Genomic DNA, 27,531 nt, shown 5'->3' with positions numbered 1-27,531 from the left:
TACCAGGTTAGATAAGAAGGTTCCAACACACTTTTTGGTAGAATTGGCTACAATAGCGCTCACTCAGAATTATTTTTTGTTTCAAAATGATTTTTACCAGCAAGTTCATGGAACAGCTATGGGCGCAACGATGGCACCTGACCTCGCATGCTTGTACGTGTCAGCTTTTGAAGAAAAATTTGTTTATCCATCATTTTGGTACAAGCATGTGAGGTTATGGTGCCGTTACATTGACGACGTCCTGGTTATCTGGTCTGGCACACAATGTGAATTTCAAGAATTTTTTCATTACTTGAATACACAAGATACTAATCTTAAGTTTACTAGTGATGTTCAGAATCAATGGGTTCCATTTTTGGATATGAAGGTGGGAAAGAAGGGTGGAAAAATTGTCACTGAGTTATATCGGAAACCAATTGATAGAAATGGATTGTTACATTTCAATAGTTTTCATCCCAAGCATGTTAGGGAAAATATCCCCGTAGGACAGTTCTTTAGGGTAAGAAGACTCTGTTCCGATGTATTGTCCTTTAAGACTCATGCCCAAGACTTACAAGAAAGATTTAGTGCAAGGGGCTATCCCACACGTATAGTGAAGCAAGCTTATAAAAGAGCTCGACATATTAATAGAGATTTACTGTTACAGCCGAAGCCAAAACAGAATGCACCAGCTTTAGTGTGTGTTTTACCTTATTCAAATCGAGTTGGGGACCTCATAGAGGTTGTTAAAAATCATTGGCATCTTGTGAGTGGCTTTATGGGTATGCAGGATCCCCCTATGTTCTCTTTTAGGAGATCTAGAAATTTGAGGGATATTTTAGTTCACTCAGATTTGGGAGGTAGTGAACACTGGAAAGATACAGCTGGTGGGCATTACCCTTGCACTAAGTGTAGTGTGTGTAAATTGTGTTTATCATTGAAAGATTTTTCACATCCTGTTTCTGGGAAAAAATTTTTCTTAAAGCATTTTACAACATGTCAAACAAGTTCAGTGGTGTACGTTGTACAATGCCCATGTGGGCTATTATATGTAGGAAAAACATCAAGGATGGTGAGACTTCGAATCCTAGAGCATTGTAGCAGAATTAGAAATGTGGTGGAGACAGCTCCCCTAGTGAAACATTGGCGTGAGTACAATCATAAGGTAGAAGAACTTCGTTTCTTTGTACTTCAGAAGGTTTCTGCTAGACGGGGAGGTAATATAAATAAAATATTATTGCAGAAGGAACAACGATGGATTTTTAATTTACAGACTTTGTGGCCAAAAGGATTGAATGATAAGATCGAGTGGGCTACATGTTTTTAGAACCTGTACTCTGGCTGCAAAGTTTTAGAACCTGTACTCTGGCTGCAAAGTTTTTTCACTTTTTTTTTTTTTTTTTTTTTTTTTTTTTTTTCTTCATTTGTTGTCTTCAGTGATTGGTTTGAATCTGGCGTGCTTAGGGAGTGGCAATTACTTGGTTTAGTGGCAATTGGTTTAGACACCATATGTTCTAAGGGGCAGGGATAGTTTTGAGTTGAGCTCTGATTGGGGCAGTGTGGCTTAAAAGGATGGAAGAGAAGAGTTTGATTCACTTCCGTTTTTTCACTCGATGGAGGCGTCTCTTTGAAATAAGGTGAAGGTGGTTTCTCTGCCTAAGATAAGAAAGGTAAGAATCCTTGGTTGTCTTGCACACTGGTGAACTCTTAAGGGAATGATTTTCTCTTTGAAGTCATTTTGATCTGTTTTTTTCTAGTTTGAATACTTTTGAGAGATGTGTTTAGAGCATTTGAACAATTGAAATGCTTTGAAACAAGAGTTGAGGATGTGCTGATTTGTGCGTCTGGGCAAGCCTTTTTGGGACGTGCAGGTATGGGAGTTTTTTTGAAGCACTTTATAAAGAATCAAGTTTATATATAAAATGTATTAATTGAATATTCAAAAACATTTTTTTGTATGAATGTTTTTAGAAGACCCTATGGATAGATGTTGTACATGAGCAGTGGGAGATTGTTTGAAAAAACTCTCCTGAAGAAGCCTGAGGAAAGGCGAAACATGTAGAGAGAACAAAAGGAGAACAAAAGGATTGACGTTCTTGTAACGCAAGAATTAAAGTGCAATATAACTCTTTCTGCTTACGAAGTGAAATGTATTAACATCTGATGATATGTTATGTGAAGATTTATATTTAATGGTTATATTTGAATGTTTAGAAAATTGGAAATGATTTTCATAAGGAGTTGAATGTAGAACGGATGTGTATATGTGTAGTATGGGTGGTGTGTGAATTTTGTCTATCGTTCAATACATATCCAGCATAGCACTCTGCTTCAACGGCAGGGGAGAAAGTCTAACACTTCTCTTTCAACGCATAGCTCTCTGATACAACGGCAGGGGAATGTAGAAAAGAGGATCTGTATATGGACAACAACCAACAAGGTCCGAATTGCATAGTCTGGGTGGACAGAGGCATGGGTGTAGCTTGCTTATTGCGGCGGTTACTATCCCTAATTAAGCTAGATATTCACTTGGATGCAGTTCCAGCAATGCTCTCTGCATTAATGGTGGGGTGGAAGGGAAATAGAACTAAAAGGTACTAAAAGCCAAGAGTAACAGTATGTGAAAAAAAAAAACAAAAGTGCAAAACTTGCTGTGCAGACTGGATGGGCCGTTTGGTCTTCTTCTGCCGTCATTTCTATGTTTCTATGAAACAAACCTCTCTTATCAAGCTCCCATTCTATGAAACTCCCTCTTGCCCTGTGGTTCGAAAAGGACTTTTACAAATTTAGAAAATAAAACAGATAAAAGATAAATTAATCTATCTTCTCTTGTTTTGTTGCAAAGACTTTGTTTTTTTTAATTATGTACTGCTATAAAGGTATCTGATGTCATGTTTTCTTTTATTCTGAAGATTTTTCTTAATCAATAGTATTTTGTCTCCTGTTCTTTTTATTGTAAATTGCTTTGATTCATTCTAATAGAAAGGCGATCAGTCAAGTACAATAAATTAACTCACTAATACTCTGCCTCCACCTCCAGGTTTTCCCAAAGGGAATCCTGGACAAAACTTGGGGCTAGTGGACGGTCCAAGAACCGAAAACAGCTTAAGCCCCAAGACTCCTAGGATTAGGACCCCAGTCCCAGGCTTACACCAGTAAGAACGACACACTGCCACACAGTCTGGCGGCGTTCAAAAGTAAAGCTTTACTGGAATAACCGATGCAGATGAATAAAATCAGCAGAGTGCACACTGAAGAACAATGCAATCCATACTGTAGAAACAAAGGCAGTACACAGGCCAAAAAGTTACAGTCACTGCACAATCTTCACACACTCGGGATTTTCTTCCTCCGCTGCCCAGTGGCTCAGAGATGCTCTTAATGGGACCCTCCCCCAGCCCCCCATTTTTGGTACCTGCTGTCTGGTGTGCAGAGTGCTGTGGTCCAGTAATTGAACAAGCACACTCTCCTAAAACAGATGAGTTTCTGGTGAACCCTTCCAAACAGCAGCTCTGAAAACAGATCTCCCAGTCTGGCAGTCCTTCCTCCGACTCCAACCAGAAATGCACGCTGCAAACCTTAAGGCAAATATTCAGTGAAATACAAGGAGTATGGGGCCTTTCACTGTTCTTCATCTCTTTTGGTTCTCTCAATTTCAGGATCCTCCTTGGACCTCAAAAAAAATCTCTCTACCTCCTGGAGGGCTCTGACCTTGAACCTCATTCACCTTCCAGGATGAAGGAAATGAAGAAAGAAGGCAAGCCAAAGTGGGCTCATGAGATTTTGTTAAAATACACTCCCTGCCAAGCCCCCTCCAGCTAGGATGTGCCAAAGAACGCGCCACACTCCTGTCTGACATCATACATACAGCATCTGTGAAGACTCTGATGCGTAACAGTAAAGGGCACTTTGGTGACATCGTTACAAAAATATGTAGGGGGGGGGGAGGGGGAAAACCTGAACAGTAATGAATGAAAGCTTATAGCACCAAAGCCAATAGAATCCGGTTCTAATTGACCTAGAAATCCAAAGAAAAATGAGGAAAATCCTGGCCCCTCAAAAAAATAAATAAATAAATAAAAGAAGATAAAATAAGATAGGTACATAATTCAGGGCAGGACACCTGGGCTATTATTGTTCAAACTCTGAGAAACCCAATTAACAGATAAGAAAATAATCCAGGCTGAAAGAATCTCCTTGCCAAAACCACATCAAGGGATGCTTCTCCAACCCACAATGCCTTGAACAAGTGGACTGAAAATAATCAATTAACCATCTGCAGAGATTCACAGGAGAGGAAACTCATCTCTCTATTCAGGACTTACTCATGACACTTATGGAATGTCTTTAACCAATCTGATAATTAACCCTAAGCTTTTCTAACACACTGCCTTAGGCACCTGAATAGGAATGATTTCAAGGTTAGAAGACCTTAACCCCTCAAAATGCCACAAAAAAATTAACGTGTTAATGTAAAGGATTGTTCACTTAAAATTTATAGAGGTCTTCAGGAAGGGAAAACTGAACAAATATGACAAGGTTTTTAAATGTAAAAAAATTGTCACGTTAAGAACAAAAATGTGGTGCTGTATGATATATTATGCTAGCTTTTGATGAAAGTCAAATTTGGAACACTAAAGAAAAGCTTTGGAGGTCACCAGTTTCTTTAGAGAAATCAATATCCACTTAAAAAAAAAAAGCAACCCAAAAAAGAAGGAATGTATCAGACATTCCCTAAGAAGATTAAAATGGAACATTGGTAATAGTATCCAAAACAACCTCTCCCCCAAAAAATAATTCTCTCAAGAGCTAGCAACAAATACCATCAGTAAAAAGCTCTGCCACATCTCAGATACATAGAGATATTTTTCATCTGGGCAGAAGGCTAACACTCATTTAACAATTTACAAAAACTTCAACAATTTCCACCCCTCCTATATAGCTCAATTTGGAATGCTCCACTACAAAGCTCAGCCTCTTGAACAGTACAATAAAAATAGTGTGTGCAAAGAAAATCCAAGAGGAAACTTTATAGCTTAAACCACAAGTTCATAAAAAATGACGTGAAAGCAGGACATTGTTATTTAGCCAACTTTACCTAGCACAAATAGTCCTTAAGCCAGTGTTCCCAAAACCTGTCCTACTGATGCCACAATCACTCGGGCTTCCAGGATATCCACAAGATATTTCCATACAATGGAGGCATAGTCTTTGCAAAAACATCTCATAAGTTCAGATAATACAAGGATTTGAGGGCTCTCCATGAAGTTAGCAGGTAGCACATTTAAAACAAATTGTAGAAAATTATTTTTCACTCAACGCAGTCAGTGTAACTGGGCTTAAAAAAAGGTTTGCACAAGTTCTTGGAAGAGAAGTCCACAAACTGCTATTAATCAAATTGAGTTAGGGAAGGCACAGTTGCTTACCTGTAACAGGTGTTCTCCTAGGACAGCAGGAAGTTAGTCCTCACATGTGGGTGACATCACCCGAGAGAGCCCGGCACGGAATACTTTTATCAAAGTTTCTAGAAACTTTGAGTGGCAGACTGAGCATGCCCAGCCTGCTGCTATCCGTGCATCCATGCGAGGTCTCTTCTTTTCCGCGATGCAGTAGCAGATTTCCGTGCCGGGCTCCATCAGATGATGTGTGAGGACTCCCATCCTGCTTGTCCTAGGAGAATAGCCACTGCTTATTACTGGCATTAGTAGTAGGATCAATAGTTTGGAAACCATTGGCTTAAAGACTAGGGGTTAATCTAACCTGCACAAACACTTCAGAGATATCAACTGTGAAGAACAGTAACTCTAAATATATATACATACATACACACACACATAAACACATGTGAAAATGTTAGAGTATGCCCACAAATCTTACCACAATATATTACTAATTGGTATTACAAAATTCTTTATTCAAGCTCATACATTCAGTAAAATGCTTGAGAACAACAAATGTAAATCCCCTTTGAAACTGCCTCCTGCATACACATAAACATTATCAGTAGAAAGAGCACCGAAGAAAAAATGACATTCTTTGTATAAAGAACATCCGTTTAAGGTGCTTTTGCTGAAAACCGCTTTAAAGGGAAAGACAATTTCTGCAGGTTCTCTTTCGTTCAGTTTTGTAAGAGCTTTGCCATTTAAATTGTTTATATGAATGACACATTCCCAAGCCACTAGTCCCGAAAAAAAGCCTTTGTTTCATCATTCTCACCGTGCACACAACGGATGCAGAAGCCGCTTAACTGCTGGTTCTTAACCAAACCGTCATGCTACGGCTTTCCACTGTGCCATAATTATTGTAACCCTGAATCACTGTATCATTTTTCCATGCTCCAGTTTTGATGGCCATGAGAGGTGGCATTTTGTTTCCTTAAGATGCCGGATGTAGCCTACAAAACTCTGCATCATTGCCAACAGACAGGCTTGTGGACTGATAATCAAGCTCGCCATTTGAGTGAAGCTAAATAAGGACCGTAGAATGTGTGCAACCAGGCAAGGCCTGCAGCTTGCTCTACAATTCTAGATTTTGGAGGAAAATATTTACCATTCATGCTTTTGAGGCTATTCAAGCACATCAGCCTTTTCAAATAACTTTTTTAATTTCTGATGGAATTTTCGTTACGTTATTTTAAACTTTTTACGAATATGCAAGAAAACTTTTAAGCTTTTTGCGGCTAAGCAAACATTTTAGGTCGCCTGTGGATAATCAACCATTTTAGACTTCTGCCAGCAATAAAGCATGTAAAGTTTTACTCAAAAGGCAAAAAAACCCCCAAAAAAACCCTTAAAAAGAGAATTACCTACAGTACAGCAACCAACGACCAAGCACTCCACATTTCAAATTTCAATGCATCCAAAGTGTGAGTCATAAAAAGGTTAAATTACACTTACCTGATAATTTTCTTTCATTGACTCCTGCTACACCAGTCTTTCAGGCCCACGCAATACCGTGCGCTGGTTACAGTGCACGGCTCAACACGCAATTGGACACAAGTCCATAACCCCGATGAAAAACGGGGGTTAGCGCGTCCAAAACGTGCATCCAGTCGAGTGCATAAGCAATAGCACTCATCACATGTAAATTCATGTTGATGAGACTATTACCTGTTTCTCCTGATTAAAAAAAAATGTGCACCCAACGCACACATTTTAATCTGCAAAAATTAACGCCTGCCCAGAGCAGGCGTTAATTCTTGAGGAGCCCAAAAAAATTAAAGAAAAGCAGAAAATACTGTTTTTCTGTTCCTCTGATTTAATATCATTGCGATATTGAGTCAGAGGAACCAAAATTGGAGAATTTAAAAAAACAAAAGTGTGCCGATGGTCAGGTTAGGAAATGGACGCTCAATTAACGAGCAGCCATTTTCCTAACTTGACTGCCACCTCTCCTGGGCTCCTGCTGCCGAGGAGACGCTAGGGGTGCACAGTTTCCTCTAGTGCCTCCTTTTTACCGAGTCGCCTGATTTAAATATTAAATCGGGTGCCCAGGAGAGGTGAATCGGCGTGCGTTGAGGGAGCGGGTGCTCAATCAGTTTCTATGCTCCCAAATCCAATGGTTTCCTGCTGTGGAAGTCAGCCTGGTGATTGTCCTTGCCCACTATGCTCTTCTGACTGTGTGTGAAGGTAGGTTTAGATGGGTAGAGAAAAGGGGTTTTGGTGTGTGGATGTGGATGGGGCAGGGATTAGAAGTTGGGAGAGTGGGGAAGGTGGGCTGTGTGTGTGTGAGAGAGGTATCCCTCCCCTCTCCCTTCTCCCTTCTCCCTTCTCTCTCCTCTCGACCTTCACCTCGAGACCCCCTATTCTCTCCTACGCAATCTACTACTCTGGTAATCCTCTTACCTCTTCTCCCCATCTCTCTTTCCCTCCTCCCCCTCTCCCTCCAAGTATTGACCTCATCTTTCTGTTGCCAGTGGGGCCCCACTGGCCTCAGCTTTTCCATTGCCGCCGTCATCAGTGGCCCCACAGTGACTATGATGCTGATCTCGCCACTGTGCTGGGTGAGCATATACGCAGATGTGCCACAGTGCTCACCTGCAGCCCCTAATATTTATAGAATATAGCAATAAATATGTCCACGTGTTTTTCTTTCATCTTATGGTTGCAAACTTTCCATTGCTGGTCGGTTTACAGATATAAATTCTCTGGCATACAAAAAAAATACATGCTTATGTGGAATGGTATACAGGAACAGATGCCATCCGGCTGCATCTGATACGTTTAACATATGCCCCTCTTTTCCAATGCCATGGAACTTACATGCATAATTTTCCTGGAAAAGGAAAGATGTGTGTGTAACTTAATGACAGGATGGGAGTCGGCATTGAGATAAGGGGGTCTCCAGCACTTCCTGTAAAGAGCACCTTAAAAGTGAAAGGCCATCTGCTACAAAGGCAAACCCTTGGGAACATCAGCAAGCTCCTAATTAAACAAAAATAAATCCTTATAAAGCTCTACAAAATAAACAAAAAAAAAAAATTGCTTCCTCTCCTGGAGGCACAAGTAAGCCGAGGCAGAAATGGCAGGTGCAGCTATATATCATGTGATAGGACACCACCCTCGTCCCTCTGCAGGAAGGGTGGACAACTGGGAGCCAGGCCTACTCTGGGGAACCTCCAAGAATCTCCCAGGAGCCCAGTTTATAAGAAGGCTCCTTTCCAAAAAGAGAATAAAAAGTCAAAATAAATAAATAAATAAACCAACACAATCTTTTCATGAACTGGGCTCTTTGGATTTTAATTGCTTTAGACTTCTGAATACAATTTACTTAATGCATGAAGGTAAGCTCAGGCCTAACTGTTTAACAAGAGGGAGTAGATCTTTTTGCGTATCAGCATTTATCTCCAGCACTTCAGAGCCAGTCAACAGATCAGTTCCTGCAGAACATCCTAAGAATGCTGCTTCCCTTTGCCAGATGATAAAAATCCTACTGGTCCTTTCATCTCGTTTCCTAAGTATATTTGTGTAAAGACATACCAGCGAGATTTGCAGCAGCTGTGTGTGCACAGTGGTGCAGAAACGAGACTTTGCTTCATGGAGGATAACAGACAGCACTAGATGCCAAGCGCTACCTTACACACAGCTGTATGCCAGGAACTTTGAAAACGGAAGTCGAGACTATAAGCGTGGGAAATGAACACTGCAACACACCGTCAGAATAAAGACTGAAAGAATATACTAAGAGTCTGATCCAGCATTTCAACACGATTCAAATTTTGTTTCAAAATGATGTGGTAATACAAATCTTGACATATACTGTACTTTTATTGAACTGCTGGCTGGAAGTTAATGCTATCTGCTGCTGAAACTAAAATCTACAAAACTGCAACACAGGACTGTTTGGTTTTTTTTTTGGTTGTTTTTTTTTAACATAATGTTTATAAAAATCTACAGATCCTGAGATTTTCTTCAAGCACCTAGCTTGTAAAAATCAGTTTATTCATCTAGGAGTTTGCAGAACAAAAAGACAGCTGTTATAGACTAAGATATGTTCTCCTTTTGGGGTTTATAGCACTATGTTTTAGTGCAATACATCTTACAAACGGGGCTGACCTAAGCAGGCGAAGTTGAAGTAGCACTTTAAATAGTAAATACAGCCAAGCATCTAGCAATCAAGAACAGAAATCACAAATGTACCACGTGATCAACTGGCTGGTCATTACAAAAGCAGAAAATGTAAATAATACTATATAAATTAATTTGCATGATTTCAGTCCTCCTGCCACAAAGAGATTATAACTAAGTTTGAACAAAACGAGATTGTTGCTTGCTTAAAACTGCAATGAGTAGCAGGTAAGGGTACTTAAGCACAGTTTTCCCAAGCTTCAGCTCTGATCATTACACTACAAGACTAGGAGAAAAAAATTACGATTGATGTTCACATCAATGATTACATGCAGAACTTTCTAATGCCAAGCATACACCAGGAGTAATTTTACTTTCTTTATAAATCACTGAAATTTTTGGATAGACGTGAATAAATTGGAGCCAAGCTTAGAAACAATGAAGCATGTCATCTAGTTAGATATTAACATCCCCAAATGAAATTCCTCCAGCAGAAGGAAGCACACTGTCTGTATGGCATGAAGTCTCTTAAACTAAAGTGAGTATCCTCCTGTCTCCACAGGTATGCTGTTTGTTCTCTGTTGTCCTGCTTCCATAGCAACCTGTTCCTGTCCCTAATCATGCTTTATTCTGCTTAGTTTCTTCTTTCCTGTTATACTGCCAACTGGTGGTCAGCCTACACATTCACAGCTTCAGCTCTGAGACCGGCTCTAAAGGGTTAACTTCTGACTGGGCAGCAGGGATGCCTGGGAGTCTGCCTGGTGTTTTCAGTCAATGTCAGAGCTCTCAACCTTTTTTATATTGGGGCACACTTTCAAGTTTGCTTGATCTTCATGGCGCACCCAACCAAATTTTACAATGTCACATGTCATGTGACTGTGAAAACGGCAGGAAATGTACTTTTAACTTAATTGAACAGCATTTCCTTCCCTCCTCAAGGGCCAACACTAACAGCACTCTTTTTCTCTCTAAACCCAACTCCTCTCAAAATCCAATCCCAATCTCCTTCTCCCCAACGCTAAGTGTTCCCTTTAAGGATTGGTTTGCACTACTTTCTTTGATGCAAAAAGCTTATCACTTTTATGCTCACAGCAACCCAATCCTTAAAGGAAACATTGACTTGCTTAAAATAATCGCCTAATTTCTATTACAGCAGTGAAAATAAAGTGCATGAAAAATTATTTTCAGCAATAACATTCAAAATTGCTTTCTGCATGCAGGTGAAATTAATAAAGAGCAAACCTTTGTTTAAATAGAAATGAAGAAGGGATGACCATAATGCCATAAAAGCTAGTGTTGAAAAGTACATTCATTTTCACAGGTATTAATGTTACACAACGTTACCCTCACCAAAACAAAATAGAAAGACCATAAAGTATAAATAGAAATGTGCCAAAACTGATCTGTAAACCACAAGCCCAACTGTATTATGCACTGCATTGGAAAAACAGAAATATAATTATTCCTCACAAAATATCAAGCCATAAAATCAACACATAAAGCATTCATAATTTTAAAATCATGCTAATAAAAAAATGTAAAAAAAACCAGCCAAAAAAGATGAAATAATTTTTAAAAATGTGTTAGAAATTTTCCAAAACACCAACAAAATATTTCAAAACAGAAGAAACTTCAACATCCACCAAATAATTCAAATAATAAGGATACCTGGGATCTTTTGATTTCTAGTCACCCTGAGAGTGCTGTGGATTAGGGAGGGAGGGCCACACCAAATTTATCTTCTCTCTCTCTCTCTCTCACACACATTAACACATTCATTCTTTCACACACTCCCTCAATAACATTCATTCTCTTACACACTCCCTCTCTTATTCTTGCCTATGCTCACACACTCCCTTTCTCTCCCTCTTAGACACATTATGAGTGTGTGTGCCTGCGAGAGCTTGTATATGACACATAAGCTTTCACAGACATGCACGCTCACACAGGCACACACCCAAGCAGGCTCCCAGTCTCTATCACACAGGCACACACAAAAGCAGACTCTCAATCTCTCTCTTTCACAGGCACATACACAAGCAGGCTCCCAAACTCTCTCTCTCATAAGCACACACCCAAGCAGGCTCCCAATCTTAGCTCGCACACATAGAAGCAGGCTCCCAATCTCTCTCACACACAGGCACACACAAGCAGGCTCTCAATCTCTCACTCACAAGCACACACAAAAGCAGGTTCTCAAACTCTCTCTCTCACAGGCACACACACGTAGGTTGGCAGGCTCTCAATCTCTTGCTCTCTTTGACAAGCACACACACACAAAAGCAGGTGCCCAATCTCTCTCACACACACAGGCACAAACAAGCAGGCTCCCAATCTCTCTCTCTCTTTCTCTCATAGACGCACACACACACACACACACACAAGCAGGATCCCAATCTTTCACTCTCACTTGCTTGTTCTTACAGGAACACACACATAAGCAGGCTCCCAATCTCACTCTCACAGCCACACACAAAGGCAGTTTCCCAATCTCTCTCTCTCACAGGCATATACACACATACAAGCAGGCTCCCAATCTCTCTCATACAGGCACACACAGACAAGCAGGCTCCCAATCTATCTCTCTCACACAGGCACTCACCAATCCCCCTCTCTCTCTCTCACAGGCACATACACAAGCAGACTCCCATTCTTTCTCTCTCACAGGCACACACACAGTCTCCTAATCTCTCTTTCTCTTACACAGGAACACAGACAAGTAGGCTCCCAATCTCTCTCGCACAGGCGCACATGCAAGCAGGCTCTCAATCTCTCTTGGGCACATACACACAAGTAGACTTCCAATTTCTTTCTCTATCTCTCTCACACACAGGCCCACACACAAGCAGGGTCCCAAACCATCTCTCTCTCTCACACTCACACATAGACTATCTCCTCTGGGATGTGCAGGCAACAGCAGCTGTCTCCTTGGACCCATGCAACATCACTCACATTCACACACACACACAAGCTCTCATACATGCTATTGCTCACTCACACCCAAACATTCACAGATGCTATTGCTCACAAACACACCTCTTGCACACATACAACTTCTTGCATATGCTATTGCTCACACTCACTCACAGAAGCTCTCACATTCTCTCTCCCCCCCACTCCCCCCATCCATGTGCATTTTGCTGGTAGCAGCAGTCTCTACTCTTTAGCCCTGCCGCAGCCTCCTCTCTTCCACCACGTGGATCAACCTTCTCTCATTGGCTGTGTGGCATGGGACTGTACGCGGCAACACTTTCTCTTTGGCCACATGGCCCAGACGCGACCGGGAACCTTCTTTCTTCAGCTGCGTGGCTCAGGCCCATTCAGCAACCTTCTTGCTTCAGCCTGGGCCCAGCTGGGATTGAAAAACAAATGGGGCCGCTGAAGACTCGGGGCACTAAGCTTAAGACTGTGCCTGGTGCTAACAATGCCTCTGCTGCAGTGCAACACTATGGTGGAGGGGGAAGGGAGACTACCACAGCAAAGCACAGATCTTGCTGCGGCACACCAGTGCGCACAGTGATTGAGAAGCTCTGGTGTATGTGATTCAGCAATTAATCTGGCCAAGCCTGCAGGATTATCCTCATTTTACCTGATTTATTTCAGTGGCACAGACTCTGCTGGTGGCTGCTACCTTCAGTTTATGCACAGTAAGCCTCTTAATTGTTATACCTGTTAATACAGTTTGGAGATGACAAAGTGGCCTCCTCTGCTTGCGAATAAAGACAGAAACTATATGTTCAAACTGCACACAGGGAATGTGCAATGGAGACAGATTAAGTGTACTTGCTCTGGGGGCTACAAACTTGGGTCACCGATACCAGTGCCACCAAATATGAATGAAAAATAAAACACGAATTACAGTAGCACTCCTAGCAACTGCTAATCATATACAAATGACTGACTGTAAATATGCTGAAAATAAATCTTTTAAAAATATAAGCCTATTCCACACTAGTGCAGCAAACATTTATGAGCCAAACTGCAGTTGTTAAAGCAACAATAGCAAGGCTCCTAAAAATATCAACATGTCTTTTTCTTCCTTCCTCTTTTGGTCTTATTCCTAGACTGCCTTTCCTTTTCATTCTACTATGTAATATTCCAAGTACGATAAGTTGACAAAAATAAAATATCAAAATGCATTCCTCTTTTTGGTATCAGACATATATCCTTTACATAGTAACATGTCACTTTTTAATTTCTCCCTTAGTGTTGAGCTGTTCACTTATGCTATATTTATCCATGCTCTACCTGCACACATTGCCCTGCACTTTCTGACCAAGCTAAACACAGATGTACTGTACTGACACCAATACTGATGCCAGTGACTAAACAGCTCAGGAAGGGCTTTCACAAACTTAACACTACTATAAGGCAGAATACCATGTTAGACTGAATCATTTATCTAAGAGTGTTAATACAGCTGGGACAAAGATGACCCAGAGGTTAGAGTAATGAGCTGGAAATCAGGTCCAGTTTCTCCCACTAATGTACCTAGGGTCAATCCTGTTGAGATCACTTAAAACATACAGAATCTAACTTTCAATTATAATAGTAATAATGTAATACTCCAAAATCGTATACCACCAATCCAAACATGTCTAGCCATGGCGATTTATTACATATGTTATATTACAGGGCAAGTACTTTCTGCTGATGCCCTAGCAGAAGCGGTGTCAGTAAATGCCCTGCCTAGGGAGAGGGGAGATAATTGCTTCAATACTCAGAAATAAAATTAAAATCTGAATGAAAGGCAGAGATCTTTGCTTTTATCTACCAAACCAGCTATCTAAATATTTTTCCACTACAGCGGTAAATAGCACCGAGCATGCAAGACCGAAGAGGCCCAATGCCCCCGGTTTCTCCTTCCTGCGCGGGTCTAATAACCTCTCTCACCTGTCAAAGTCCCTCCCCTCGGCGCTCCTGTGTGGGGCATGATCGCGCGAAAGGCTAAGCGACTGGAGGAAGCAGCGCCCTGCACTCCGAGGCAGCCGTGGCCCTATCGAAAGGACCTTCGTGGCACTAGGGGAGGGTGGGAAGCAGGTGCGGGTGCCAGCGCAGCCCCTCCATTGCAGCAACGCGCTCCCTCTCCCTGGGCCGGCTGGTGGCGGAGGTGTCGCTACTTACTCAGCAGCAGCAGCAACAGAGGGGCGCCCCATGCCTCCATGGGGCCCGGCCAGGAAAGCCTGGGGAGGCCGCGCGCGCGCGCCCGCCCGCACGAGCGCAGCCGAGCCCCGGGCCAGGACGCCTGAGCCACCGGGACCAGCACTGCTCATCTCCCGCTGCCCCGCTCCTCCTGGCTGCACTTTTGCAAAGTTTCCTCCTCCTCCTTTCCCCGCCCCTGCGCCTCCATGGCCACCGGGGAAACCCCCGTTCCCTCGGCCCGGCCCAGCACCTCCTGCCAAAGCTCGCAGGCGGGAGGGCGGCAAAGCTGACTTGGCTACACTACACACTTCGCTCACCTAAAAAGGAAAACAGTGTTTGCTTGTCGCCTGCTTCCCGTGAGCGGCCCAGACACTTGCAAAGGAAAGTCCTCCTGATTTAGGCACAGGCAACATAGGCAAGTGCCTAGGGCGCCCATTTCTGAAGGCGCCCAAAAAACTGGGACTGCCCCGCTGCTCTTTCATGATGAAAGCCCCCCACTTCCAGTATTCTGCCTATGGACATTATAATCTTAAATCCGGTTGAGTCAAGAAGCCCTAGTCGCAGGAGCTCTCCCAAGGGCTTAGGTGTACAAAAGAGAGGTTCCCCAAAAGCACATTTAGCCCTTCTCAAACTCATTCCAATACAAAAACTGTGGCTTGCAGTGCTTCTTGTTAAGATTTGTTTGTTTCTGTATTCTCCGAAGTTCTGCTTAACAACCCGGAGGGCAAAAGTAGACACCAAATCAGACAGGTGTGTGCATCACATGACAAGGCAAAATCCTGTTCCTCAGCCTCAGTTCGCTGGCATCCAGCAGGTGGATTCTCACTTTCTCTTAGCAACTCTTACCTCTGCTTTATCCATCCCCTCCTTCAAGAGGTTTTCACAATCTCAAACTTGGTTCTTCTTAAAGCCTTTTGTAGTTTTGAAGTATACATAGGCACAGTTCATACTGCGTAGAAAAACGAAAACAAGAAACTACCTTATTCCAAAATAGGCTGCTGTAGCTAAAAGGTATGGGTGGGCGATAAGGGGATGCAGTTGGTGCACTGGCACAGGGTCCATCTTTGAGAGGAGCATAGACTGAGCTGCCTGCTGGTACCATCACAGTATTATTGACAGTCTCTTAGTAAAGGGCAAGGGGCATAGCCTACTTTCAGCACAGGATACCTGCAGGTAACAGCAAACTTAAGGTTATAAAAACAGTTACATAGGAGAGGCTGTACTGTTCTCACAAACAGGTACTTTTATTGTGTTGCTAAACAGCTAGTTAACCTTTTTATTCTCAATTTCAGATACCAGTAGGAATGACAGCTTTTCCACAGACCAGAGGGGCTGATGCAATAAAGGCGCGTAGAAAGCGGGTGCTGAACAGTAAGCGTATGCTCTCTTAATGTGTGCAAGGTGCCCCGAGTTTATCGGCAGCCGTTTTCATTACTGGCAGACAGCCGGCTATGAAAACCGATGCCGAGTTTACCGGCGTCGGTCTTCATAACTCGGCGGTCTGCCGAGGTTTGTTTGTTTTTTTTACTTTAAAAAAGAAGTACAGAAAAGCAGTTTTTTCTAGAGATGAGCTTAATTTTTTTCTACGGGGTCGTTTTTTGAGTCGGACGCTTCGGGGTAAAGTTCGTTTTTCCTCGGTTATTTTTTTCGAAAAACAAACAAAAACTAAATGAGGAAAAACAAAACGGGCCCAAAAAACGACACGGGAAAACAAAGCTCAAAAAAACCCACCCCAAGCATTAAAATCTACCATAATACATTAAATATACCTCCCCCCACCATCCCGATCCCTCCCCAAGACATACTAACATCCCTGGTGGTCCAGCGGGGTCCCGCGAACGATTTCTTCCTCCGTGCCATCGGGCTCTCTGGCCTACCTCGCATCAAAATGGCGCCGATAGCCTTTGACCTACTATGTCAGCCCCTGTCACATTGTAGGAGCAATGGATGGCCGGTGCCATCTTGTGGGGGACAGGATGGTCCCCCAAGACTTGCCAAAAGTCCTTGGTGGTCCAGTGGGGGTCCGGGAGCGATCTCCTGCACTCGGGCCATCGGCTGCCAGTAATCAAAATGGCGCCAATAGCCTTTGCCCTTACTATGTCACAGGGGCTACCGGTGCCATTGGTCAGCCCCTGTCACATGGTAGGAGCACAAGATGGCGCCTTCCATCCATTGCTCCTACCATGTGATAGGGGCTGACCAATGGCACCGGTAGCCCCTGTCACATGGTAGGTCAAAGGCTATCGGCGCCATTTTGATGCTAGGCAGACCGGACAGCCCGACGGCATGGAGGGAGAAATTGCTCGCGGGACCCCGCTGGACCACCAGGGATGTTAGTAAGTCTTGGGGAGGGATCGGGATGGTGGGGGGGGGGGTTGTATTATACAAAATTTTAATCCTTGGGATGGTTTTTTATTTTAAAAAATAAAATGTACCCGTCCCCCCATACAAACCCGAAAAACAAGTTTTTCTCGTAGTTCGGGGAAAATCCGTTTCGGGAGGGGGGGGCCTGAACCACGACGAATGCACATCTCTAGTTTTTTCTACTTTTCTGTATTTCTTTTCAGTGCACTCAGCTGAGCGATAAATGTGCGTCTGAGACACACATTTATCTTTTTGCATTGGGAGTGAATGAGTAATAGGCTCATTCACATATATTTGCATGTGATGAGCGCTATCTCATTCACACCGCCTTAGACGCGGGTAAAATAGACGTTAATCCCCTTATTGCATTAGGGGATTGATTAGCGCCTATTTTACCCGCGTCTAACTGCTCATTAAGAGTGCACTAGGCATATTGTAACGGCCCCAAAGATTGGACACTGGGGGGAGGAGGGGGTTGACATGGCCCTCCCTTCCCCTAATTTGCATAAGTTGTCCTCATTCCCCCTGCACCTGCCTTCTTTCTCTCATATCAGCGATTTAGTATTGGATCTCAGGATATTTGACACCAAGCCTGGAGCAAAAGAACCAGGTAACCTAGCTTGATCTTACAGTCCTGCACCCTTATCCTCCCCCACCCCCCACACAGCCCCTTCCCATACATATTAAAAAATTATTTATAAATAACAGATTTTATATGAAAAGGACATGCAAAGTACATACTCCTAGGACAAGCAGGATGGTAGTCCTCACATGGGTGACATCGGATGGAGCCCAGCACGGAAAACTTGTGTCAAAGTTTCCAGAAACTTTGGCACACTGAGCATGCCCAAAATGCCACTACCCACGTGGGGTCCGTCTTCAGTCTCTTCTTTTCCGCGGAGCTGTCATCTCACGGTTGTGGAGCTTGTGTTTTTTCTTTTGGAAAACCATTTCCACGGTCGTTTTTCAGCTTTCCTGCGCCAGGTGTTGTGCTGGAGGTGGACCCTTGGACCGAGGTGGGGTTGACACTACCCGTAAGAGGGATCCTACAGGTCCCCACTGTCGGCAGGCAGAGAGGGCTGATGGACGGAGACCAGCTGGCGCTTCACCAATACAGCCCTCGTTCCCCGTGGGTTGAGCCTTTGGGTGCTGGGGCTGGCTAGACTTAGGTGGCCTCCGTCAGTGGTTGTCGATGAGTGGATCGAGGTCAGCCCAGAGGCAGCAACTAGTGTATCAGTCTGTACTGGACGAGGCGCAGTCCCGGAGACCCGGGCTCCAATAGGAACACAGTCTGATGGAGGGCGCCCGAGCAAGAGCAGGCCGAAGCCTGAATGAACCATGTCCAGGACAAAGGCTGAAGAGGCGTCTTTAAGCAAGCTGGGATCAGGGCTGGCAGCAATCTGGAAGCAGTGGCAAGCAAGGCTGAGGTCTAGACGAGGAGAGAGTCAAAGGATGGTCAGACGAAGCAGAAGTCAAGGGCTGGAGAGAAACAACGGCATAGTCAAGCAATGCAGAGGTCCGGGGCTGGAGAGAAGCAACAGAGTAGTCAGACTATGCAGAGGTCCAGGCTTAAGAGAGGCAATGGAGTAGTCAGGCAATGCAGAGGTCCGGGGCTGCAAAGAGGCAACGGAGTAGTCAGGCAATGCAGAGTTCAAACCAGGTCAGCAATCCGAAGGAGAGACGAAGGAACAGGAACAAGGAAACTGGAATGAAGGCAATCAGGATCAGGAACCAGGAGCCGAAGAAGCAACGAGTAGTCGACTAGCGAGGGGACCCGTTGCAAAGGCAATTTGAGAGAGCGGAGCCCGGGCTTAAATATCGGAGCTCCGCCAATGTCATCATGCGGGGCTGCGGCCAGGTTCCCGCCATGGGTCCTATTTAAAGACTAGCTGTGCAGGCGCGCACCTAGGGAGACACATAGCGCTAGTTGGGACGGTGTCTCTCTGTGGGTCTGCCGCTGCCAGCACGCATAACAGTACCCCCCCCCCTCTAGCCCCCCCCCCTTTGAAGGTCTGGGTTTGCCCAGATGGGCATGATGAAACTGGAGGAGGAGTTTCTTATCCATGATGTTACAGGCTGGCTCCCACAAATTTTCTTCAGGGCTGTAACCCTCCCAGGAAAGGAGGTATTCCCACTGGCGGCCCCTACGGCAGACGTCATGGAATTCGTGGACCTTATAAGTGGTGATGGTCTCTGCGACTAGCGGAGGAGGTGCAGGAGCCTTTCGAGAAGGCCAGGATAGGACCACAGGCTTTAAGAGTGATATGTGAAATGTATTGTGGATTCCCAATGTAGGCGGCAGCCAGGGTTGGTAAGTTACTGGTCCAACACGACAAATGATTGTAAAAGGTCCAATATACCTTGGTACAAACCTCTGAAAAGGTATCTTGAGTTGAATATAATGGGTGCTTAACCAGACTTTCTGGCCAGGAAGGAACTCAGGAGCTGAGCGCTGATGGCTGTCAGCAGATCTCTTGGCCCAGGAAGCGGCTTGGCGTAAGTGAAGATTCGTCTGGTTCCAAAGTGGCTTGCACAGCAGGAGAAGGCACTGACAATGGTATGGGTAGCAGTGGTCGTGGTTGTTTCCTTAGACGATGGAAAAGGGCAACGTACCTGTAGCAGCAGCGATGTGGGAGCTGTGGGAGAACTCCGCCCAAAGAAGAAGCTCAGACCAATTATCCTGATGATTGTTTATATATGCGCGGAGGAAGGCCTTCAAGGAGCGGTTTGTACGCTCGGCTTGTCCATTGGCTTGAGGATGGTATGCTGTTGTTAAAATGATGTTAATACCAAACCTTTTACAAAGAGCGCGCCAATATCTGGCAGTGAACTGTGGGCCTCTGTCAGAAACAATGTCCTTTGGAAAGCCATGTAGTCGGAAGATATGTCGAAAGAACAGGCATGCCAATTTGGGTGCAGATGGTAGGCCCAGTAATGGAACGAAATGGGCCATTTTGGAGAATTTGTCAATTGTAACCCATATGACCATGTGGCCTTTAGATGGTGGCAAATCCACCATGAAATCCCTGGAAAGATGTGTCCACGGTTCTTCGGCAGCTGGAAGTGGCTGAAGTAAACCCCAAGGCTGCCCAACTGGGGGTTTCTGTTGAGCGCAGGTACTGCAGGAATCGGCGTACGCTTTAGTGTCAGAGACCATAGTGGGCCACCAGACGAACCGCTGGAGCAGCACTAAGGTTTGCGCTCGCCCTGGGTGACCGGCAAACTTAGAGTCATGTGCCCACCGGAGGACTCTTTCACGGAGACGACGGAGCACCACAATTTTCCCAGTAGGAACAGGATGAGTAGCCGAAAGACTAATGTAGGCTGGGTCAATAATATGACCGGGTTCATCGGGTTTGTCTTCAGGTTCAAATGAACGTGATAGGGCATCTGCCCGGAGATTTTTCTCTGCCGGGCGGTAGCGAAGCTCAAAGATAAATCTGGAAAAGAACAGAGCCGATCGGGCTTGACGGGCATTGAGACGTTGGGCTTGGCACAAGTGTTCCAGATTTTTATAATCTGTGAACACTGTAAATTTATGTTGAGCGCCCTCTAGCCATGGGTGCCATTCCTCAAAAGCCAGCTCGATGGCGAGTAACTCGCGGTCTCCAATGCTGTAATTTTATTCTGCAGCGGAGAATTTGTGCGAGTAGAAGGAACACGGGACCATGGATCCGGAAGCAGAGTGTTGGTTCAGGACCACCCCCACTCCAATCATGGAGGCATCTAACTCAACCAGGAAGGGGCGATCAGGATCTGGATGATGGAAACAGGATCCTGTTAAGAAAGCCTCTTTGAGGCGATGAAAGGTGGAGATAGCCCCTGGGGTCCAGTTTCAGGTGTCTTGACCCTTATGGGTTAAAGCTGTAAGAGGAGCCCCCAATGTAGAGTAGTGCGGTATAAAGTGGCGGTAATAGGGAAGGCTATTTCTACAAGCCTTCCCTGATCTATGACCACCCCAACTGCTATAATTCGCCTTGGTCCGCCAGTCGACGTTCCCCATCCCTGACATGGCTTCTGACGTTATATTACAGTCTTGAGTACAAGTGATTATTATAGTCCTAAGTATATGACTAGATATTATTTATTTCTGAGACTAGATATTATTTATTTCTATGTTAGCCATGACTCTGGCTTTTCCTCCTCCCAGTTCAAGTGCCCCTGTTTTATTGTAACTTTAATTCATTTTTTCACTCTTCGCCTATTGTTCACATTGATGTTAATGTGATACTGTTAATGTGATACTGTTAATCACACCATACTAGTCCTCAGTAGCATCGGTATCACTGGTACTGCGCTCGCCTGGCTCAAATCCTACCTACAAAATCGCCTTTTCACAGTCCTCTCTGATAACTATGAATCTGACCCTATTAGTTTAGATCAAGGTGTCCCTCAGGGCTCTTCCCTATCTTCAACCTTATTCAACATTTACATGCTTCCCCTCACCACCCTCCTAACTAACCTTAGCATCAAACACTTCATCTACGCAGATGACGTGCAAATCCTCCTCCCCTTCTCTGACTCCCTCCAGTCCGCTCTCCATACCTGGGACTCATGCCTTACCGCCATCAACAAACTCCTCACCGACATGCATCTTGCCCTCAACCCTCAAAAAACAGAACTTCTCATTATTTCCTCTAAACTCCCTCTTCCCCCTGTCCCCACATCTCACTCCTCCCTTACCTTCCACTCACACACCCACAACCTTGGTTTTCTCCTTGATAACCAACTTTCCTGCAAACCCTACATCAAATCCCTCCTACGTGACTGCTACTTCAAACTCCAAACTATAAAAAAAACTCAGGCCTCTCCTACACTTCTCAGATTTTCGCACTGTTCTCCAGTCCATCATATTTTCCAGACTCGATTACTGTAATGCCCTACTCCTAGGCCTCCCCTCCAACCACACCAAACCTTTGCAACTTCTACAGAATGCTGCCGCCCGTATCCTCTGTAACACAAGAAAAAGAGACCACATCACACCAACCCTTATCGAACTCCACTGGCTACCAATTCAATCACGCATCCTGTACAAAACATTATCCCTCATCCACAAGAGCATTACCAACAATAACCTCCATTGGCTCTGCCCCCCTCTCCTTCCTCGCTCCTCCACAAGACCCACCCGTCCTGCACTTCAAGGAACCCTCCGCACTCCCTCTATCAAACCCTACAAACTACTCTCCACAATGAATAGGGCTTTTTCCCTCGCCGGCCCTACCATTTGGAATTCCCTCCCTCCTGACCTGCGCACAGAGACATCCACCCCGAAATTCAAAAAGAAACTCAAAACATGGCTTTTTCTTCAAGCCTACCCGTCTGCCAATTCGTCCTCATAATTGCTAACAGATCCCATGTGCATTTGTCTCTGATTATTTTTTGTAAATACTTGTAAATTTATGTAAACTTAATTTCTGTACACCAGTTTTCCCCTTTATTTGATTTGTCTACTGTTTCCTGCTCCCATGTTTTAATCTCAGTTACTGTTCCCATGTTTATTAATTTCCTGTTTTCCCATGTTCTAATTTCAGTTACTGTTCCATGTAAAGGCCTTTTTGCCGATCAGTTCTAAGTTAACTGTAAACCGATATGATGTGCAAACGGTTATCGGTATATAAAAAATGTTAAATAAATAAATGTTAAATAATGTTATTGCACCGCTGTTTATTGTAAACTGATACGATATGATTGGTATCATGAGTGTCGGTATAAAAAAAGCCCAAAATAAATAAATAAATAAAATAAATAATAATTTGTGAATCCTAGGAACCGTTGAAGTGCCTTCAGGCCCCCGGGTTGTGGCCAATCTTGGATTCCTTTGAGTTTCACAGGATCCTTCGAGAACCCTTGTTGGGAAATGATGTACCCCAGAAAGGGCAAGCTGGATTTTTAAAACAGGCACTTGTCCAATTTCGCGAACAGATGGTTCTCCCGAAGACGTTGAACTACGGTATGAACATCGGTACGGTGCGTTGCCAGGTCCTTGGAGAACCTGGAAAACTGTGGGTGCATTACAAAGGTCGAAGGGCATCACTAAATATTCGTAATGCCCATCTCTGGTGTTGAAAGCAGTCTTCCAGATATCATCAGGGCGAATACGCACCAAGTTGTAGGCTCCGTTTAAGTCTAACTTGGTGAAGATAGAAGCTCCATGTAGCCAATCAAACAATTCAGATATCAAGGGCAGAGGGTACTTGTCCTTGAGGGTGTTTGCATTCAGACCACGGTAATCAATACACGGTCTTAAAGATCATTCTTTTTTTGTGACGAAAAAGAACCCTGCGCCAGCAGGGGAGGTAGAGGGGCGAATGAACCCCTTCGCAAAATTCTCCCGGATGTATTCCGTCATGGCCTTGGTCTCGGGAAGAGACAGAGGAAAGGTACGCCCTCGGGGGGGGGGGGGGGGGGCGTAGTCCCAGGTAGAAGATCAATGGGACAATCAAATCTCCGAAGAGGTAGTAGGAGGTCCGCCTTCTGCTTCAAGAACATGTCTTCGAAGTCTGCATAGAGAGCAGGTATGCCTGAAGAAGTGGTCACCAGATGAACCTCTGGTGGGGGCGCAACTTTATGTAGAAAAGTCTGGTGACAGGTGGAGTCTCATTCTGTCAGCTAAAGAGACCCCCCAATTGAATTGGGGGGAGTAACGTTGGAGCCAAGGTAGTCCCAGAACTACCGGGTGGATTGATTTCTCTAGAACCAAAAGTTCAATTTCGTCAGAATGGAGAGCACCAGTGAGAAGTCAAACTGGCTCTGTGGATAAGGAGATTCGGCCGGGTAATGGTTCTCCATAGATTGAAGCAAGGCACAAGGAAGTCTCGAGAGGACAGGTATTGATATCCATCAGTTGAACTAGGTCTTTAAGGATAAAATTACCACCTGCTCCGGAATCTACCAGAGCAAGGACAGGAAATGATCGAGAGTCCCAGACTATAGTAACAGGCACCGATAGTTGAGGGGCCGGAGACGTTGCGCCCAAGTTCAGGACCCCAACTGAACTTACGTCGGGAAGTTCCCAGACTTACTGGGAAAGTCTGTAGGTGGTGGCTGGGTGCTCCACAGTACAGACCCAGGCCTGTTTGTCTCCGCCGGAGGCGCTCTTCTGGGGACAGATGCCCACGACCCAACTGCATGGGTTCATCGGTCTCGGCCACAGCAGAATTCCCACCAGTAGTAGGATTGGTAGCAGGTGGCAAGTGGGAACGGACCTGAGAGGGTTTCTTGGGCATCCGATTCTCCTGGTGACATTCTTGGAGATGATGGTCAATTCAGCCATTAGATCAATAAGATCCTCAAGAGAGGAAGGGAGCTCTTGTGCTGTCAATTCATCCTTTAGTTGCGGGGAAAGCCTGTCCAGGTAGATAGCTCACAGGCAGTCCTTCTGGCAAGCGAGTTCAGATGCTAAAGTCCAGAATTCAATGGTATAGTCGAAGAAGCTTCTTTGGCCTTGTCGAAGGTGTAATAGACTAGTACTTGCCACGGCATGCCGCCCATGATCATCAAAGGTTCGTCGGAACACGGCCACGAACCGAGACAGTTCCCGTAGGAGTGAGTCCGATCGCTCCCACAAGGGAGAAGCCCATGCCAGCGCCTTCCCTTCTAGGCGAGACAAGATGAAGGTGACCTTGGTTAGTTCATCTTGAAAGATGGAGGGTTGAAGAGCAAACTGCATGTAGCACTGGCTAATAAACCCTCTGCACAGTTTGGAGTCACCGTTGAAATGTGGTGGGGCTGGCAGGGCCAGTAAGGCTCTGGAGGAGGAAGTAGATGGCTGTGGCGGAGAGGAAGCCGTCGCTGGAACTGAGTTGCTGGACATGGTATCTAGCCGTGTATGCAGACACTCAAGGGAAGAGGCCAGAGCCTCGAGAAACTGTTTCTGTTCTTGTACCTTTAAGGCCAGGTCAGGAATAGCCTGGAAGGCATGCGGCTCTGCCGAGTCCATGGCCTTTGCAATCTGTTGCACCGGAGGTGGACCCTTGGACCAAGATGGGTTGACACTACCCGTAAGAGGGATCCTACGGGTCCCCACCGTTGGCAGGCAGAGAGGGCTGATGGATGGAGACCGACTGGCGCTTCAACAATGCCAGCCCTTGTTCCCCGCGGGTTGAGCCTTTGGGTGCCGGGGCCAGCTGGACTTAGGTGAGATCCATCAGTGGTTGTTGATGGGTGGATCAAGGTCAGCCCAGAGGCAGCAACTAGTATAGGTATCAGTCTGTACTGGACGAGGCGCGACGAGGCGCAGTCCCGGAGACCCGGGCGCCAATAGGAACAGAATCTGACAGAGGGCTCCCGAGCAAGAGCAGGCCGAAGTCTGAATGAACCACATCCAGGACAAAGGCTGAAGAGGCGTCTTTAAGCAAGCTAGGATCAGGGCTGGTGGCAACCTGGAAGCAGTGGCAAGCAAGGCTGAGGTCTAGACGAGGAGAGACTCAAAGGATGGTCAGACGAAGCAAAAGTCCAGGGCTGGAGAGAAGCAACGGTGTAGTCAAGCAATGCAGAGGTCTGGGGCTGGAGAGAGGCAACAGAGTAGTAAGGCGATGCAGAGGTCCGAGGCTGGAGAGAGATAATGGAGTAGTCAGGCAATGCAGAGGTCCGGGGCTGGAGAGAGGCAATGGAGTACCCGGGTCCTTCTGATTTTCGGAAGAGGGAGCCTAGAGGAAGGGGTACTGTTCCATCGGCTGGCTGCAGAACTCGCAATCGGTCCTCCTCACTTAGCCACAGCCCTTCTGGAGGCAGGTCCCAGTTTCTTCACTGCCTCCTCGCACCCAAGACCTGGCTGAGATGCTGCTGTCGGGCTGCACCGCGGCCGAGACGATGACGCGATCGGCCTCTCCCCTTCCGGGTTTCTTAGGCTGGTTAAGATGGAAATCCGTCACCCCTTAGGCAGGAACTTGGGGTAGTTCTGCGCACTTTATCATGAAAGAACTTCGTATGGGGTGGATATGTCACCAAGGCCTGAAGCTTAATGACTGTATGCGCTGATGTGACCAATACCAAAAACATGACCTTCCAGGTCAGGTACTTGAGGTCACAGGAGCGCAGTAGTTCAAAAGGAGCCCTCATGAGTTGAGCCAACACCACATTGAGGTCTCAAAACACAGCAGGAGACCGCAGGGGGGGGGGGGCTTCAACTGAAGCAGATCCTGCATGAAGCACCCCACCAGGGGCTGCACAGAGATGGGCAAATCATCCACAGCCTGGTGGTAGGCACCAATAGCACTCAGGTGTACCCTAACAGAGTTGGTTTTTACATCAGAATTTGAGAGATGCAGGAGGTAATCAAGCAGTCTCCAGGTGGAGCAGGAGAACAGATCCATGCCATAATGCTCACATCACATGGAAAACCTCCTCCATTTTAGGTTATAAGACTTCCTAGTGGAAGGCTTCCTGGAAGCCACCAGGACCTGAGACACCTCATCAGATAGGTCAAGGGGCTGCGGAATTAACCACTCAACATCCAGGCTGTCAGGGACAAAGCCTGGAGGTTGGGGTGTCACAGCCTGCCCTGATCCTGCATGATGAAGTCTGGGGAAGTCCCCAGATTGATCGGTTCCCGGAGGGAGAGATCCTGAAGGAACAGGGAACCAGATCTATCTTGGTCAGTGAGGGGTTTTGAGAATCATAGTCCCCCCTGTCCTGTCAAAGCTTCAGGAAAGTCTTCATCACCAGATGGATCGGAGGATACGCACACAGAAGGCCTTTGCCCCAATGGTGAGCAAAGGCATTCGAGGCTGATTTGCCGTCCTCTCGGTGCAGGGAGCAGAACTGATCCACCTTCCTGTTGCAGGGGGGTGCAAACAGATACATGTTCGGAGTTTCCCAGAGACAGAAGATCTGATCTGCCACTGCCTGATTTAGGACCACTCGAGGGGCCGGAATGTGCAACTCAACCTGTCTGTCACCACATTCTCCATCCTGGCCAGAAACATGGCTTGGAACACCATACCCCGGGACAGAGCCCAAGACCAAATCTGCACCGACTCCTGGCACAGGAGGAATGACCTCATACCTCCCTGCTTGTTGTTGTACCACATTGCCACCTGGTTGTTGGTCTGGATTAGGACTGCCCTGTTGGCTAGCTGATCTCTGAACGCCCAAAGGGCATACTGGATCGCACAAAGCTACAGGAAGTTAATTTGACACTGAGCTTCCTGAGTGGACAACAGGCCCTGGGTGTGGAGCCTTTCCTCATGGGCACCCCAGCCTAGGTTGGACACATCCATGGATAGTACAATTTGGGCAAGGGGATTTTGAAAAGGTACCCCCCTGCTCCAAATTGGAAAGACTCCCCTACCAAGACACAGAGTCCCAGAGAGGTGGAGTAACACGGATGCACACATGGAGGTCCTGGGTGGCCTGCTGCCACTGGGACAGCAAGGTCCACTGAGGTCTGCATATATGTAACATAGAGTAACATGGACAGTCGCATTTGCGGAATTGTGGGCTGGGATCCCACAAGGCTCTGAGAAAGAACCATTTCGGA

General features: G+C 45.6%; 1 protein-coding gene across 2 annotated transcripts in view; it reads right to left on the bottom strand.

Annotated features, from left to right (window-relative positions):
- Window positions 1-14,794, bottom strand: part of BTC (betacellulin) — an 81,291-nt gene extending 66,497 nt beyond the window's left edge. Inside the window, exon 1 of one of the 2 annotated variants that reach the window (XM_029599932.1) lies at window positions 14,670-14,794. In XM_029599932.1, coding sequence (XP_029455792.1) covers window positions 14,670-14,709 — 40 coding nt within the window. In that variant the 5' untranslated portion in view covers window positions 14,710-14,794. Of the gene's footprint in view, window positions 1-14,438; window positions 14,559-14,669 lie in introns of those variants that run through there. The other variant, XM_029599939.1, reaches the window with a different exon arrangement.
- Window positions 14,795-27,531: the final 12,737 nt, after the last annotated feature.

Source organism: Rhinatrema bivittatum, chromosome 1 (assembly GCF_901001135.1).
Source record: "Rhinatrema bivittatum chromosome 1, aRhiBiv1.1, whole genome shotgun sequence".
Taxonomy (NCBI): Eukaryota; Metazoa; Chordata; class Amphibia; order Gymnophiona; family Rhinatrematidae; genus Rhinatrema; species Rhinatrema bivittatum.
Note: the sequence above shows the minus strand (reverse complement) of the source record. Positions and strands in the feature narration are given on the sequence as shown.